At 41.5% G+C, this 15,517-nt stretch overlaps 1 protein-coding gene across 1 annotated transcript in view; it reads right to left on the reverse strand.

Annotated features, from left to right (window-relative positions):
- The window catches only part of cdh23 (cadherin-related 23), a gene marked incomplete at both ends in the record, with an annotated part of 172,866 nt that overhangs the window by 129,126 nt on the left and 28,223 nt on the right, over window positions 1-15,517 (reverse strand). Inside the window, 3 exons of the mRNA XM_083923263.1 lie at window positions 3,764-3,856; window positions 4,243-4,290; window positions 4,568-4,710. Coding sequence (XP_083779389.1) covers window positions 3,764-3,856; window positions 4,243-4,290; window positions 4,568-4,710 — 284 coding nt within the window. The remainder of the gene's footprint in view (window positions 1-3,763; window positions 3,857-4,242; window positions 4,291-4,567; window positions 4,711-15,517) is intronic.

Consider the following 15,517-nt stretch of genomic DNA (forward strand, 5'->3'; position numbering starts at 1 on the left):
GGCTAAAATCATGCTTGCTTGATTTCCTTCCATGTACTCAACTGTTAGTGTCTTAGAGCAGCAAATTAAATAGTATCCTACTGATAAAAGTCACAGATTAATATATTCATATAGATTAATATATATATATATAAATATATTAGTTACCTATAATTGTTAAGGAACAAATAACCTCAGGTGTCTGATGAGGATTTCTGTTGCTTCTATTGAGGAGTTCTCTTAAAACAATCCAAATAAAGAAACTTGTATTCAACAGATCAGACTAAAGGGGTTTTCTTTCTTTAGATGTCTGACTTTCACCTGAGGGGTTTCCACCTTGGGCAGTCCTGTTCGAATAACAGCAACTGTAGTTCATCAGAGCTTACTGTAGGTTAGAGAGGGACATTGAGATATGGCTGATAGAAAATAGAGGCTGAGGAGGGATTTGCTCACCTGCCTGACATACCTGAGAGACAGTAAACAGATCAAGTTTGGATATCCATCACCAGGAGCCTGTCTGCCTGTTTGCCAGTACATTTAATCCATATATGTGCCACATTACAGGGTTGGTCTGAAGTCAGCTATAGTCTTGTGTGCATCATTACTGCATTATCCAAGGCAGGATTCCATGACTGAATATATTCCTGATGTACAGTAAGGAGGGATGGATGTGAGTATTGGCAATATTGGATGAAGAAGAGATGGTATTTAAGTTATGAAAAGCTATAAGTAGAACAGCTACAAAAATAAGAATGTTGCTAAGATCATAGGTGTGCACAAGTGTGAATAATATCTATGACTAAATACATGTGAATTAAATATGTATGATCCAATAAAGGAGTAAAGAAGATGTGTTATGTGCATATGTATATATGTATGACAGAAGACAGGCATTCATAGATTCAGTTTTTAACTTTTATGAAAATGACTTTTGCTCCGGCCAGTAGACAATGCTTGGTTTTGGCTCATTTTCAACATGGTGAACAGAGTTCAGTCATCGACATTGCGTTAGAGAATGCGTGGATCCGATTGATCGTTTTCTTTAGGGTGTGGAGGAATATTGGAACAGTTTGAGCAAATTTGACAAGATTTGGTTTTGGTCCAGCTGGACCTGTAAGGCAAAAGAGACTGCAGAGGAAGAAAAGCCGAGTGACAAAAAGAACAAGAGAAAACTGTGTTTGTGGTCGGGGCAGTGTATGGAATAGCAGGAGATGGTTCACACTGGGCACACTTAGAGAAAGCTGTTAGTGCTGGCAGCTGATATTATCACAGTGGCACTGATGACCGACTCCCAGTGGGGAGTGTGACTGGGGAGGTGTGTGAGTGTTTTTGGGGAGGGTTGTTCTTTAAGCCCTCGATGGTTCCACAGTTGCACAGACAGCAGCTCTGTACTCCACACTTGATAGAAGGCTTGCTAAAATGTGAAGAACACTTCTCAGTATGTTGTAGGCTCACTTCATCATCTCATCCTGTAATGGATTTGGGTTGTGGCCCATCTGCTGTTTTATCAAAACATTATTTCTTGTGATAGTCTTTGCTCCGCTTGCTCTACACAGGCTCTGCTGCTGGCTGCCTGAGTGTGTGGATGCTGTAAATCTGGCCAGCTCATTAGCACTGACAGAGGGAATGCTCGCAGCCCACCTGCTCCCCTTCACCCTCTTTATGGCTCTACAAATTAAAACGACATTTACACACACTCTTCCCAGCTCTCCCTACTGCACTGCTCACCTTGCCACTCACAGTGCTTCATCTGCTCACTGCTGAGCTGCGTCAGGCCCGACTCAATATACCTCCTCCCATAACCATTCTTCTGTTTCAACAACCCTAAAGCCCTTCGAGTTGTTTTCCTTTGGCTGTTGTCAATCTGTTGTATCTCTGTATCCAATTTCATCATTCACATCCTTTGTTTTTTTGTTATCATTCCTCTTTTACTGTTACTACTCTGCCACTTCACATCCATCATCCTTTCCAATCTTTGTCTCTGTGTCATAAAGTTCAGCAGCAGTATCTAGTAGTGAGGATTGTACTCTAACCCCATTCTTCTGGCATATCCGGCAGACATGATGGGGGGATGTCGCAGCATGTTTGCTTTTGCCTGCAACAGGTCAGTTAGGGTCACAGAGGTAATGAAGCCATAAAAATGCAGGTGAGGAAAGTTGTGAGAAAACAGGATAAGCTGGAGAAAGGGGTAGAGGAAGAGGAAAACGGGGTACAATTAGGAAAATACTGAATCCTGGTTGAACATTGTTCCCAAAACTGCCACTTCCAGGTGGAAGGCTTTTAATGAAGAGGTCTGTGTGTAAAGATTTGATTGTGTGTTGCGTTGCAATTGTCACACACAGTCGTAAAAATATGAATGAATTTACTGTGTATCATTTATCATGAAAGGCACCCAAACAACTAAATTGATTGAGATTTGTGATAAACACATTCTGCCTGCATTAGTCTCACTCTGTGCTCACATACACTAGGTTTGCATATTTTATTTTGACTGTTGTCTAATTGTTACAGGCTTCAGCTATTTTAAATGCAGATAAATGTCTGTAATTTGACTCACTGTTGTGTCTAGTGCTTAAAAAAAAATCTTATTTATTACCACAACGCTCAAATAATAAAGCTTACATTTTGTAAGCACAAGGAGGGCAGTAATTCACTGAGTGTTGCAAGGGAACTAACAATATGTGAGCAACTATGGGTCAAAAACAGCTCTGTTTAATGGCTTTCCAGAGGCTAAACTGAAGCCTATTGTTTGCAGAGCTTGGAAAGTCTGTATGTGGACTAAAAGTGAGTCCCCCACAACTGAGCAGTGGTTACATTGGCCTGAGAGAACCTTCCCTGGTGGGTGGCCTAAACAGCCTCGTCTTAACAGCCCTTCTTTCTCCTATTTATTTGCCTGACTTTATGGATTGGGGAGAGAAAGAGCCAGTGGCTTTGAAGATTTGGTGAAGACTCAGAAAGGAGTATGTGCTCAATATAAACACAACAAGATGTGTGTTTGTGTGTGTGGATTTCAGCCCCTGTTTGAAGTCCTCCACTCCATTCTGGCAATTACTTCTATTAAGGATTATATGAGGGAGAGGGCAAAGAGGAGAGAGAAAGATGGAGAGAAGTGAGAGCTGAGGAGGGAGGTAGCAGATTCAGAGAGAGGACAGAGAGGAAAGAGAAATGGAGAGGAGAAAAGAGATTGAGGTCTTCACTGCAGTGTTTTTCTTTCCAATAAAAGGAGGCTGTACACACTCTCTAAACATGAGCTAGAAAATAAGTCCTCAAATTGTCGTAAGATCACAGGTGCAGCAAAACACAGCTATTTTCAGAGCACCAGAGACCGATAAGCACTATGAATTGTTGACCATCATGCAGTTACTATTGTTACAATAGTCATAACTTTGAGGTGAATTTCAATGAGGTTTTTTCCTTTTTTTTCTTTTCTTAAATTCCAGAAGCAAACCATTGCTGGTCAAATCCCTTTATAGTAGATATTTGTGAGGAAACAGTTCCTTGGATTGTCATTTTTTTCTGCTGGCATTATTGTTTTGAGGTTCATTAAAGAAAAATGTATTACATAGCAATTGTCCGACTTGATACATTTTCATTTTATTTCGGTTTACTGCAGGAAACCCATGCCAATGGATTTTCTCATGGTGAGATAGTCTTTATGAAAAAAAGGAACTAATCAAATATTTCTATTGAAAAGCCAAAAAAAAACAACTAAAAAACTCTGTTTTAGGTACAGCCCAGCGTGGATATATTAAGATACTGATATATAACTTTCTGTCAGCCTTACCTCTGGGATGTGAACTGTGTAAGGCTGCCCATGGAAGATTGGCGCATTATCGTTCACGTCTCCAATCTGGATGTTTACTGTGTCTTTGACCACCTGAAAGAGGAAACAACTTGGTAAAACTGTTTTAAAGCCTCCCCCACAACTTACTTGTCAGATAACTACAGTCACTGAACATGTGTATTAGACACACCAAGCCAAGATTCAAAGAGAAAGAAAACAGGACATGTGTGTGATAGATCACCCGCGGGGGAGAGTAGGTTGACTGTCAGTATGTTTCAATAACTAAACTGTGTTGAGTGAGACAGGTGTCAGAATGATCACAAGTGAGAAAGGGAAAAATAAGGGTGTGAATGAAAGCAAGACACAGAAAGTGGGATGGGTTGAGAGAGAAGTTCTAACATTTGGTCAGGCCACATCCAGGTGTCAGTGTGAGACGGGAGATGTCATAACTGTGATCACAGTGCAAATCTGTCTCTTACCTCTTGAATGTCACTCACGTAGAACTCGACCTGCATCTCTGACTTGGTCTGGTGGAGACGGAGACAGACATCGACATTAACTTTGCATGAACATGTAGTGCAAAGGAGCAGTGCAGAAAAGCACAAAAAGATATAGAAAGGCCACTGTGCCCCTGTTCTAATACTAGATATTACTCCCAGCTGAAGAGTATCACACTTTTCACTGCTCTTTCATCTTTTGATTATATCCATTCCATCTCCTATTTTCAAAAGTGTCTTTTCTTGTACAGTCTATAATGCATTTGCGTTGGTAATGTGTAAGTGCATATTTGTTTGGTGCTCATACCTCACGGTCGAGCTGCTGCCGAAGCCAGACCACACCGGTGTCTTTGTTCACAGAAAAATACCTCATGGCCTCTTCCCCTGAAACACCATACATGAGAGGTTCCCCCTCAGGATCAGTTGCCTTCAGCTGGGCCACTGATGAACCTGCCAGACACAGAATCAAAAGTTAGAGGTCCCACAGGGTTAATGGCCAGTTTCTAGAAAGATCATTATTATTTATTATTATTTTTTATTGAATTTAACATAGTTATCTGCCTGAATGTCACTGTTATATTGTGTGTGCCAGCAATTAGCAGTTCTTCTCATTTTCTAAGTGTACGGACCCAGTTGCATAAACTACCTTAAGTTTCAAACTTAAGTTTGTCCCTTATGTAAAGTATTTCCCAAAGCTCATTTAGGAATGTTGCATGAAGCCTCTTAGGTTGTCTCCTTGCCTATAAGTGTTTAGACTAAAGCTTTCACGGTAGTTACTGTCATGATACAGCACAGTTCACTTTAGTTTCCAGGGTTACACTTCAATTACTTGACAGCATTATTGTCGGTGTTAGCTGGAGTGGGGTGATTGGATGAACACTTCAGCTATGGGCGAGTGGTACGATTTTTGTCATTTTGCCAATTTATTGATCTGCCTCCAAAGAAGGAGTGAGAGATGCTGCTCAGTGGGCTAACAGAGATAGCGGGTGAAAATAGCCTGTCGACTGGAGCCAGCATATTGGCACATAATCAGTGAATTAAGGATTTATTTTGACCAAACCAAAGTTTGGTATTAGGTATTAGGTGTGAGTTTATTTAAAAGGGGACAGTGCAATTCCATAAAACACATGATTCACATAGCCAGAGGGCTAGTTTTCATCTGTAGTCCCCTTGCCATGATGTGAAAAGGCAATAAAAATTACAATTTAAAAAAGAAGAAAAGAAAAGAAAAAGAGAGAAGAAAAAAGCCCACAATACATGTACAATATAATACAAAATACATATGCAAACACTTACTATACAATAAAGAAAAAATACAACATCACAGCATAACATTTTAACCTAACATCAAAACATCCCAACATGCTTATCTTTTAGTGTTGGCAGCTGTAAGTGTTGATAAGCCACATTTTCTATTTTTTTGTGAAGGCCTTGTATGTTGTGAGCAGTTTAACCTCCTCAGGTACTGAGTTCCATTTGCACTCCTTACTGACCAGGCCGACTTACTGAAAGTGCTCCTACACAGAGGAATATAACAGTCACCTCTGACAGAGCCTCGAGTGACACGCTCAAGGCTGTTTCTTTGGCTGATGAACTCTGCCAGAGGATCTGGAGCTTATTTATACATAACTTTATAGGTCAGTTGATCATTGTTGGAACAGTGGAAAGCCAACTAAGACGGATTTGTAGAGTCTTATGTTGTCTCCATCTAGTTTGAATGAAGTGTGTTTTAAGATTAGTTATCAAGGCGATTAAGCTATCGTTGCTTTTGGAAAGTTAAACGTTTTGAATTTGGAAAATGCTCCTTGGTATCTCCTCCTCTTCAATCCCTATGAATTCAGCCCCTGTCTTATGTTATTTTTATTTTAAGAAACTTGGATGGGTCCCTTAAAGCTTTGTGATGGCAGGTATGACACGTTCTAGCAACGTAGGGAATACTTAAGTAGCTGAGGGCAAACATTTAGAGATCAAAATGTTTTCCCTTACAACATCATAAGGAAATCCTTATGGTGATTTAATTCAACTAATATTTTTCTAAGGCATCCTTATGCTAAGGCTGCCCTTCATTTTTTATCATAGTGACCTCATGCAATGGTGCACTGAAATGCACCCAGTACAAACACACAAAAAAGGAAGACAACAACGTGTACTGCACCCTCAGGTCAAAGATTGATGATGTGGACAACTTGCTTCTCCAAAAAAAACTAAAGTCAAGCTGCATTTTTGGATACAGATTGTATAACAACACACTCAGCATCAAGGGTGGAGGAACAAAGTTTTTTTTTAATTGGATCTGCAGTGGTTCACAGGCTTCATTTGTCACAGACACTAGAGCTCAGACAGGTTGGCTAATCAAACCCAGAGGTGGAGCACCATCAGGCCGGATAATCCACCATGCTGGACAGATGTGTCAAGGGCAAAGCTGAGGTTACGAGGGGCATGGAGGACAGCATCGAGACCCCTCGACCAAGAGGGACAAGGCTCATTACTGTCAAGGGAAAAACTGTTTGGGCAGAGCACCGTACTGGGCTGCAGGGAAGGTATATCAGTCCCACACAATGGACAGTAGGGATGCAAACAATTAATCGATTATCGATAAGAAATTACTCGATTCAAACAAATCAATTGTAATTAATTGCGTTTTGAACCTGTAATTCCCCGCCAGTCCACGTGAGTGCTCACTTGACGCTGGACGTACTTGACGCAAAGGCGGGAACACAAGCGAAGCAGTTCTCTAATGACAACAACAAGACAAACGAGAAGCGGTACACTGTCAGGATGAAGAGGCCAAAACGGAGTGCAGTATGGAGCCACTTTAAGACCTGAGCTCCTGGTTCATATAAAAAACAAACAGCGGTAGAAAACTGGGGTGTGAGTCCAGCGACTTAATAAAATGTAAACGTATTTGTTTTGTGAGATGAGCGGGCGACGGTTGTCCACCGCTTCTTATCTCGCTCTCTGTGAAGCAGTGCCTGTATGTTCACAGGCGCAGGGCGGGGCCCTTTTAGACGGCGAGGCCCCCCGCAGTGGACCAGGTTGGGGGGGGGGTATACTTTACCTCCGTGAGAACCGTAGGCTACACTGCGGCTAACACAAGTACTATGCAAAGACACCTGCAGCACCGCCACAGCTCTCTGCTAAAATCAGGCCCACTGTAAAGACAATACTGAAATTTTAGTGTTAAAGTTTAGTGTTAAAATCTCGTTGTGTCTAGTTCTCGAGGATTTAATAACATGTATTGTCACGTAACACCCCTTATTCTGAATATATGGTATATTTTTTTAATATTGTACTGTCCTGACAGTGATGGTGCTGTGGGTTTACCTTCTATGTTGCATCTTCAAAACTGCACAATAAAAATGTGACACTGAATTTGAAACAGCACATTTTAATTTCTGCATCTATTATTGATATACCGTGTGCCCTTAAACTTTCTGGTTGCGTCCCCTAAGATTTTCAGTTGGGGGCCACAGTGCTCCAAGTGAAAAAAGTTAGTCCTGAGCCCTGATTGTATTCTTCTATTCAGGAATGATTTTTTTTTTTTGTTCTACTGCTATTAATGTTTCCAGTGTCGCAGATGAGAGAATGCCCAATTTATTTTATAAACATAAACATTCTAAATGTGTCCAAGTTTGAGCCCTGTTCCAATTGACAGGAAGTTAACAAAGATAATTTGCATCCCTAATGGACAGTGATTATGAATATGTATTATGTTCTTGTTGGACTCACAGAACACAAATATTAGACAATAGACACAAAGGAACATGTACATCCAAGTTGATCAACTGTAGTCCTGAGGCCAGATCCAGACAGTATTGCAGTTGGCTACATTACACATTGATTTCCCAAAAGAGGAAACTGGGGCTTGACTGGATTCCTATCAGGGATGAGACACTGTCTATGGTGCTGAACTGTAGCCTGGTGAGCTCAAAAGGTCACAACACGCTTAAAGCGAAATACTTTTAGTTGCTCGAACAAAACATAACATCGTTTTCACTTATGTAAACACAGCAAATATATATATCAAACACATGCGTAATATACATATATAGGAGCGCGCACACACACACACACACACACACACACACACACACACACACACACACACACACACACACACACACACACACACACACACACACACACATACACACACACACACACACACACACATACACACACGCACACACGCACACACACACACACACACTCTTTCCTTCCCTAAGGGTACTCGGTCAGACAATAGAGGTGAAGCCAAAGTAAATCAAGCTTGTCACTTGCACACCAAAATGCTTTAACACAACGACCAATTAGGCTTCACAATCACACACCCCTCTCGTTTTATTAATACACCCCATTTTCCTATGAAAGGGTGGCAAAAATGACTAATTAATATAACGATTTATGAACTCCTCTCATTGCGTCTAATGAGATTTATGCAAATTTAGCTGCTTTCAATATGAGTTATAATTTGGTTGAAGACAGTGCAAATTGAGCATTTTACCTCACAGTCATCAATAATAACTGATTTTTTTCCCTCCTCCTTCCAGCCCTCTCGACTGTGGAGGAATTGTCTGCTCCATGTGGGTAGACTCAAGCGAAGGATAACAAATGAATGATAACAAAATCCTTTGAAACTAAGACTATGTATGAAAGCGATCATGTGGAAGGTTAACTTCTACCCATGTGGGTTGGATTCTCTCATATGGAGAGCTGGCACACGTGCTGAACTGGAGGCTAGAATATGTCCACATTTGCTGAATCTGTGTGCAGTTGCATATTATTAGATTAAGATTTGGTACTGCACTTTATGTACCTAGATTTGATCAGATTGTTTTTCATTTGTTTGTAAGCTTGCCCTAAGTAACATATATTGATAGGTAAAGAAAAAAATAGCAGAACTTACTTTGTTCTCAAAGACGGGGTTGTTTGCAATATGGAAGAACTTTGACATTTCTATGCTTGTGCAACTTTATTTGCTTTTTGACTGTATATGTACAAATAAAAAGGATTTGATATCCTCAAATGAATGACCACTTTGTTTCATCTTACTGGGATTAATTTGGGATTAAGGCATTTTTGAGTTTTAAAATTTAGGTTGATTTTAAGGTTTAGTAATCGAATTTGGGTTAAAGGTTCAGGTAAGTTCAGGATTAGAATGAAGGTAAGGCCACAAAGTGTTGAGGGTCAAGGAATGGTTAGCACATTGCTGTAATCACAAACACTCCCCACTAGTATTGTGAGTCTAGTGTGTGTGCGTGTGTGTGTGTGTGTGTGTGTGTGTGTGTGTGTGTGTGTGTGTGTGTGTGTGTGTGTGTGTGTGTGTGTGTGTGTGTGTGTGTGTGTGTGTGTCTGGCGTGTGTGTGCCTGTGGGTGTGTAGTTTAGGTATCCTTCTAGTGCTTATCTGTAATACTGTAGCACCAAGCCCTTTCCCTGACAAATGATGCTATTTAGCAGCAAGTGATGCCAGTATTACTGTTATGAATGATACAGTGCACATTAACATTACCCCTCCCCTTCTCCTCTACTCTGCAACACTGCTCTCCTGACAAGAGCGATGGGCTGGAGGAATCATCTCTCTACCTCACCTTTCTCTCTCCCATTGTCCTCTGAACCTTTTACTCTCTCTGCAAACTCAAAAAATGAATCTTCCATTTTCCGTCTGCATTCAGAAAGTAAGGTCAAACCATCACAACCAATGCAGAGCTACATGCAACAAACCAAGGATAGCTTAAGACATCTGTGGGACCGAACCAGAACACTTGCTTGCCATACTAACCTGGGAGACTTAGAGATGTGAAGAGAGAGAAAAAGTATGTAATAATGATGGGTGAAAATATCTTTTTGAATAACGGTATATACTATGTCAGTGTATCGAACGTTTTCCCTACTCATACTGTCCACACACTTGCTGTTATCCTATAGGGTACTGCTCACACTCCCTCCTATGGTGGTGCAGTCGCTTCAAATATAGAAGCAGGACAACCAAAAATCCAAGGGATAACATGTAAAGAATAAACACTTATTTCCAACATGGTCCCTGAATTCAAATTTTAAAATTTGGCGTCGTTTCAGACCGCAGCAGAAAGTTCCGCTGCACTTGAGCTTCAGAAATGCTTAATGAAATGTTACTCATGTGGACGCTACTGCGTTATTGAAAATATATCTGATTCCAAAAACAGTGACCCTACTGAGAAATTCAGTTGCACAAGTAGCGCAATTAGTTCTCAACACTGAGAATACATATGTTGTTTATTAAAATGGCTTAACTTTTAAGCTACTTCAGGGGGAATCTAAAGAATGGGTGGAGGGCCAAGAATAGGGAGTGCAGAGGAAGTGAGATTTGTTGAAGAAAGGAACAAATACACTCCATTACCAAAGTTAGAGTAAGACTTCGGCATTAAGACAAAACATTGCTGCTTCACTGTGGCAGAGGTGAAATACGCACAACCATAAAACATACAAAATGACAAAGCCTGGAGAGGCAGGAGACAGAATGACGGGGAGGAGAAGAAGAAAAGCAGGTAGGCCTGCTAACCTATACACAGCAGCAGCGGCATGTTTTACTCAGCACAACCTTTTAGGAAGGGCAAGGGGCCAATAGGGGCGCTAAATCAGCCGCTGGAGGACATCAATTCCTGCTGGATCAATAGGAGTTGCGTGTGGTAGATGGGGACTAGACTCGGCCCTGCCCTGGGACCTGAGGCTTGAGAAAGAAAAGAGGCTGTAGGCCAAAGCCCTGTTTATTATGTTGGTGACATCTCTAGACCTCTCGTTCATCTGAGCGCTGATTCACTGGGACAGGCACTGTCAGGGCTGCAATTTCACACATGTTCTGAATTATAGCTTTGAATTTGATGGTGCACAAAGGCTTTAGGGGTCTATGGGCAATGTTCAGTTCTCTATCTACCAAAGCAGAGGCAAAAAAAGAAAAGATGAAGCCACCTCAAGACAAAGTAGAGAGATGACTGACGGAGGAGGACATGGCAGAGGGAATCTTGATCTTTACCTGCTTTATATAAATATTTGATGAATGGTGTTGAGGCATGGCCAGTGAGCCTCAGGTTGAAGTCATCCAATCAGTAGGCTGATGAGTCAGTATGATGCCACTCATGTTACCCCACTGTCTATCCACTGACAAAAGAGAGCCTTCAAACACATCAGCAATACTGAGTTGAAGCATGCTGCCTCACATCACTCACTCCCATCATAAATTCAGACTGGAAAACACTGGCTTCAACTAACTGGCAGCTTGAGATCATTCAGTACACTATGTGTATTTTGTTTGCTACTATATAGTGCAGCATTTATCACTTCATAGATACCACGAGAGGAGAAACTGAACAGTATACTCTGTGGACAGCAGCCGTAATGAAAAGCCTTCACATCTGCCACACAGATGAGTTGTGATTATGAGATGTGACTCTAAGCTACCATGTTGTATACCTTTCATCATCAGATCAGGTCTGGGGTAACAGGTAGAGTACTATAGAGGGAACACTTAAACAGTCCTGCTAATGACTGTGTGCCAATATGACAAAATGGGTCAGTTTCTTGTACACCACTACTACAAAAAGTCTGTGTGTGTGTGTGTGTGTGTGTGTGTGTTTGTGTGTGTGTGTGTGTGTGTGTGTGTAAGCATCTGTTTGAATCTATGCACTGAAACACCTATACTGTTATAAACTTCTAGGGAATTGTGCACACACCACTTTGCTTTTGTGGTCATTACAGACACAAAAATATGGGGATGGAACAAGGAGGTTGTGAACTTAACACAGCTGTTAAAATCTGAAGAGTGGAACAATTAGCTGCACATGTGTTGAGCAAAACTGACCCCACTGTTTCAGTCTGGCTCATATGAAGCATAGGGTAGGCTTAATTTACTAGTCAGATTCCATCAGGGGATTTAAGTCAGAGTTTCAGGCTCATCCTTTTAAGAGATCTCTTGGGGGCAGATGCATTAACTTGCACCCTCACCTCCAGTCATACGCACAATAAATTAAGCTTTCTTCTCTGTCTTCAAAAATAAGATGGAAAGGAGTTGGAATTAACTCATCACTGCATTCCCCGCCAGCGGTGCCGTGTGCTGTGTTAGTGTCTAGAGATACAGGCTCCGTCTGGGAAGCCAGTTGGATGTGGAAATAAACTGTGGCCAGAAACTGAGTGCTTGGACCTCTATTTCCATACAAAGAGAGGTGTATTTGTTCAGGGGGCATCTTTAATAGTGGAAAATAGGATGCATGTAGATAGTTTATTTCCCTGTAGGATGAAAACAGCCATAGAGAGTGACAGTAAAGTCTTTTCCCCAGGGAGGTCAATTAGACACCTAGCAATAAAAAAAAGAAGGTGGAAAGAAAGAAAAAGCTCACTGATTATGTTTGCGAGCCTGTGTGCCATGAATAATCAAGTGCAACACATTCTCAAATTGACACCACTGCAGCAGATGAATACAATTTACCTATCAAATAATGGGCATAAATTACAACGTTTGTTCTTCAAAGGAGGTTATATTTGTCTGTTGGAAAAAGCTAATTCATCAGAAATCTTTGCATTTTAATAGCTCCTTTGAAACAAGACATTTACCAAATTCTGCCTAATTTTCCTCCCATTTACCCTCTGCATTTTTCACTGGCCTTCTCTCCTGTGTGTGTATGTGTAAAAGCTATTGTGTGTGTTCGTGACATCAATAACTGTGATGGGAAGAGAGCCAAAGACAAATAGTGCCTAGAGTCTGGCTTTAAGTGACTCCTGTGTTTCAACAACACACACCACGAGAGTCCTTGAGAGGCTGTGTATTAATCCAACAGATTTATGACTAAATCTGTCACGGATGGGAGGAGAACACCCTCTGCCTTTCCTTTAGCCATTCCTGAGAGAAATACACACCTTCAAGACACACATCCTAACTGTGTGTGTGTGTGTGTGTGTGTGTGTGTGTGTGTGTGTGTGTGTGTGTGTATGTGTGTGTGTGTGTGTGTGTGTGTGTGTGTGTGTGTGTGTGTGTGTGTGTGTGTGTGTGTGTGTGTGTGTGTGTGTGTGTGGACTTAAAAAGTGTGAAAAATTCATCAAAATGTTTCTCTGCGTTTGCTTACATGTACCAAACTGAAGGTCATGTGGTACGGATTTTTAATTAAAGGGAGAAGCAGATATTCTGGTCCGTGTGCTTTTACTGTGCATGTGCATGACTATCTTTGATAGAAAGTCGCATGGTATGACCTTAAAGGAGGAGCGACATGTTCAAAACAAAGGGTTTATATGTCTGTAGCCTGAAATCAAAAACCTCACTGTGCTTTGACCTTGTGGAAAAAGAACAAAGCGACGATTTCAGTCTGTTTTGTTCCCCTAAGCTTGCCGAAAGGAGGCATCAAAGGATTCCTAGAAGCTGTACAACAAACCGTCTTCTGATAATATACTATCAATACCTTAGTAAAAGAAGAACAGTTCACATAAAGTAAGGCCATTAGGCACTTATTTAAATATTAAAGAATAAATGTAAGTCATGCACTGTGTAAAAAAAACATCAGTACCTTAGTTATCAGAGTATATTTGAGTTGACTCTACTGTCCAGATATGAATCATTTATTTGCATAGCATACGGTGAGTGATTCAGCTCAGTCGAAAGTGAACTGAGGAGGACAATACGCATGATTGGATGTCCAGCCCAGGATTGACTTTCTAATACACCCAAATTGTGAAATGATGAAAACACCGAGTGACAAGGCTGTGACTAACCAATTGCATTGCCAAGTTGGAGGACAGTGAAGGACATTAGTGGACAGTCATCCCACGCATTGGTGAGGAGAGGCAGACCTGTCACTGCAAATTCACACGCAGCTCCGCTCACTCTCCGATCACACAGGAAAGCGCTTTGCTCTTGCTATTTTCCATCTCATCGCAGTATTGCTGTTCCCCCACTCTCTCTCTCTCTCCCGTTCTTTTTGTCATCCACTCGTCACACTACGTCCTGATTGTGGAGGCCAGACAGAGGGACACAGGCAGCGCTGATAGGAGTGGACAGGTGGCTATGTGCGACTGAGGCTTTTGGAGTGACGGCTGAGCCGGTCTGGCCTGTCGTTGTCACAAAAAGTAAACGGCCGCCCCAAACACACATGCATCCGCCCAAGACAGCGCCTCTCCTGCCAACATGCCAAAATGTCCATCAACGCTGGCACTTTGTAACGCCTGCCCAATTCTTTTCTTTTCTTTCTGTCTTAATGTCTTGCTCTTTTCATCCAGTTTTGCTGCTCACCCCAGTTTTAAATCCTTTTCTTAGTCTATTATTTGCCTCTCTCTGTCACCCTGCCTACACTCCCCCTCTCCTGCATTGGCCCTCTGCTGACCTCACCAGGGATGACTATTACCTGAGAGCGAGCTAAATCATGGTCGGGTAATGGAACATGCCACCTTCATTGCGAAGCAACACACACACATAGAAACACACTCACACTGAAACAAAAGCCTCTCCCTTTTGGCCTTTCCCCTTTTCTCTCCTGTTTACATGTTTATCATTTGGCTTGTGTGTTTCTGAAATATCGGGCTGGTTCGCTTTCTGTCAGCCCTGCGGATGTAGATGGGGATGTCGGGGAATGGCAGGAGCCGGGGTCAAGAATGAGGCAGTGGCAACTCAGAGTTGACCTCCAGCTTGCTTCAGAGTATTGCTTCAGAAAACAAGGGCTCCTTCTCTCGACGAGTATAGATATAACAAATATGTGACAAATTTGTGCTTGGAGAATCCGCAGTGCTTTCCCTGTTTTGGACGCAGATGAAGACCATCGCAGGGAAGTATCAACAAACTCTTCCCAGTGTGATTACATGAAACTAAATTATACAGTCCACAAAGCTCTGTGCATGTGCTTTGAAAATTCATTAAAAGTTAGCCACACTACTCACATACAGCACAAGTTCAGCAACAATACTACAGCTCCCAATAAGAGTATATTTGTCACCCTCACTGAATACCAGAGTGAATATATAGCGATTTACTTCATTAGCCAATGATTATAGCTACTACAGTGGTTCATTCTATTGCTTCTACATGTTTTAGTGTACCTATAAAACTATGTGCTGACTAGTCTGTGCACTGCAAATGAGAGAAAAAAGAAATGAGCCTTTTGCATTTGAAGAATCGTAACATAGGAATTCAAAAGTAGAAGAAATATGGAAATAATAGTTGTGTTTGCCAAGTGAAATCTTTGGTCTTCCATAGCTATTAGGATGAACCACAGTCATAATAATTCACAAACCACAGGTTATCAC

Source organism: Echiichthys vipera (assembly GCF_963691815.1).
Source record: "Echiichthys vipera genome assembly, chromosome: 11".
In the NCBI taxonomy this organism is placed as follows: domain Eukaryota; kingdom Metazoa; phylum Chordata; class Actinopteri; order Perciformes; family Trachinidae; genus Echiichthys; species Echiichthys vipera.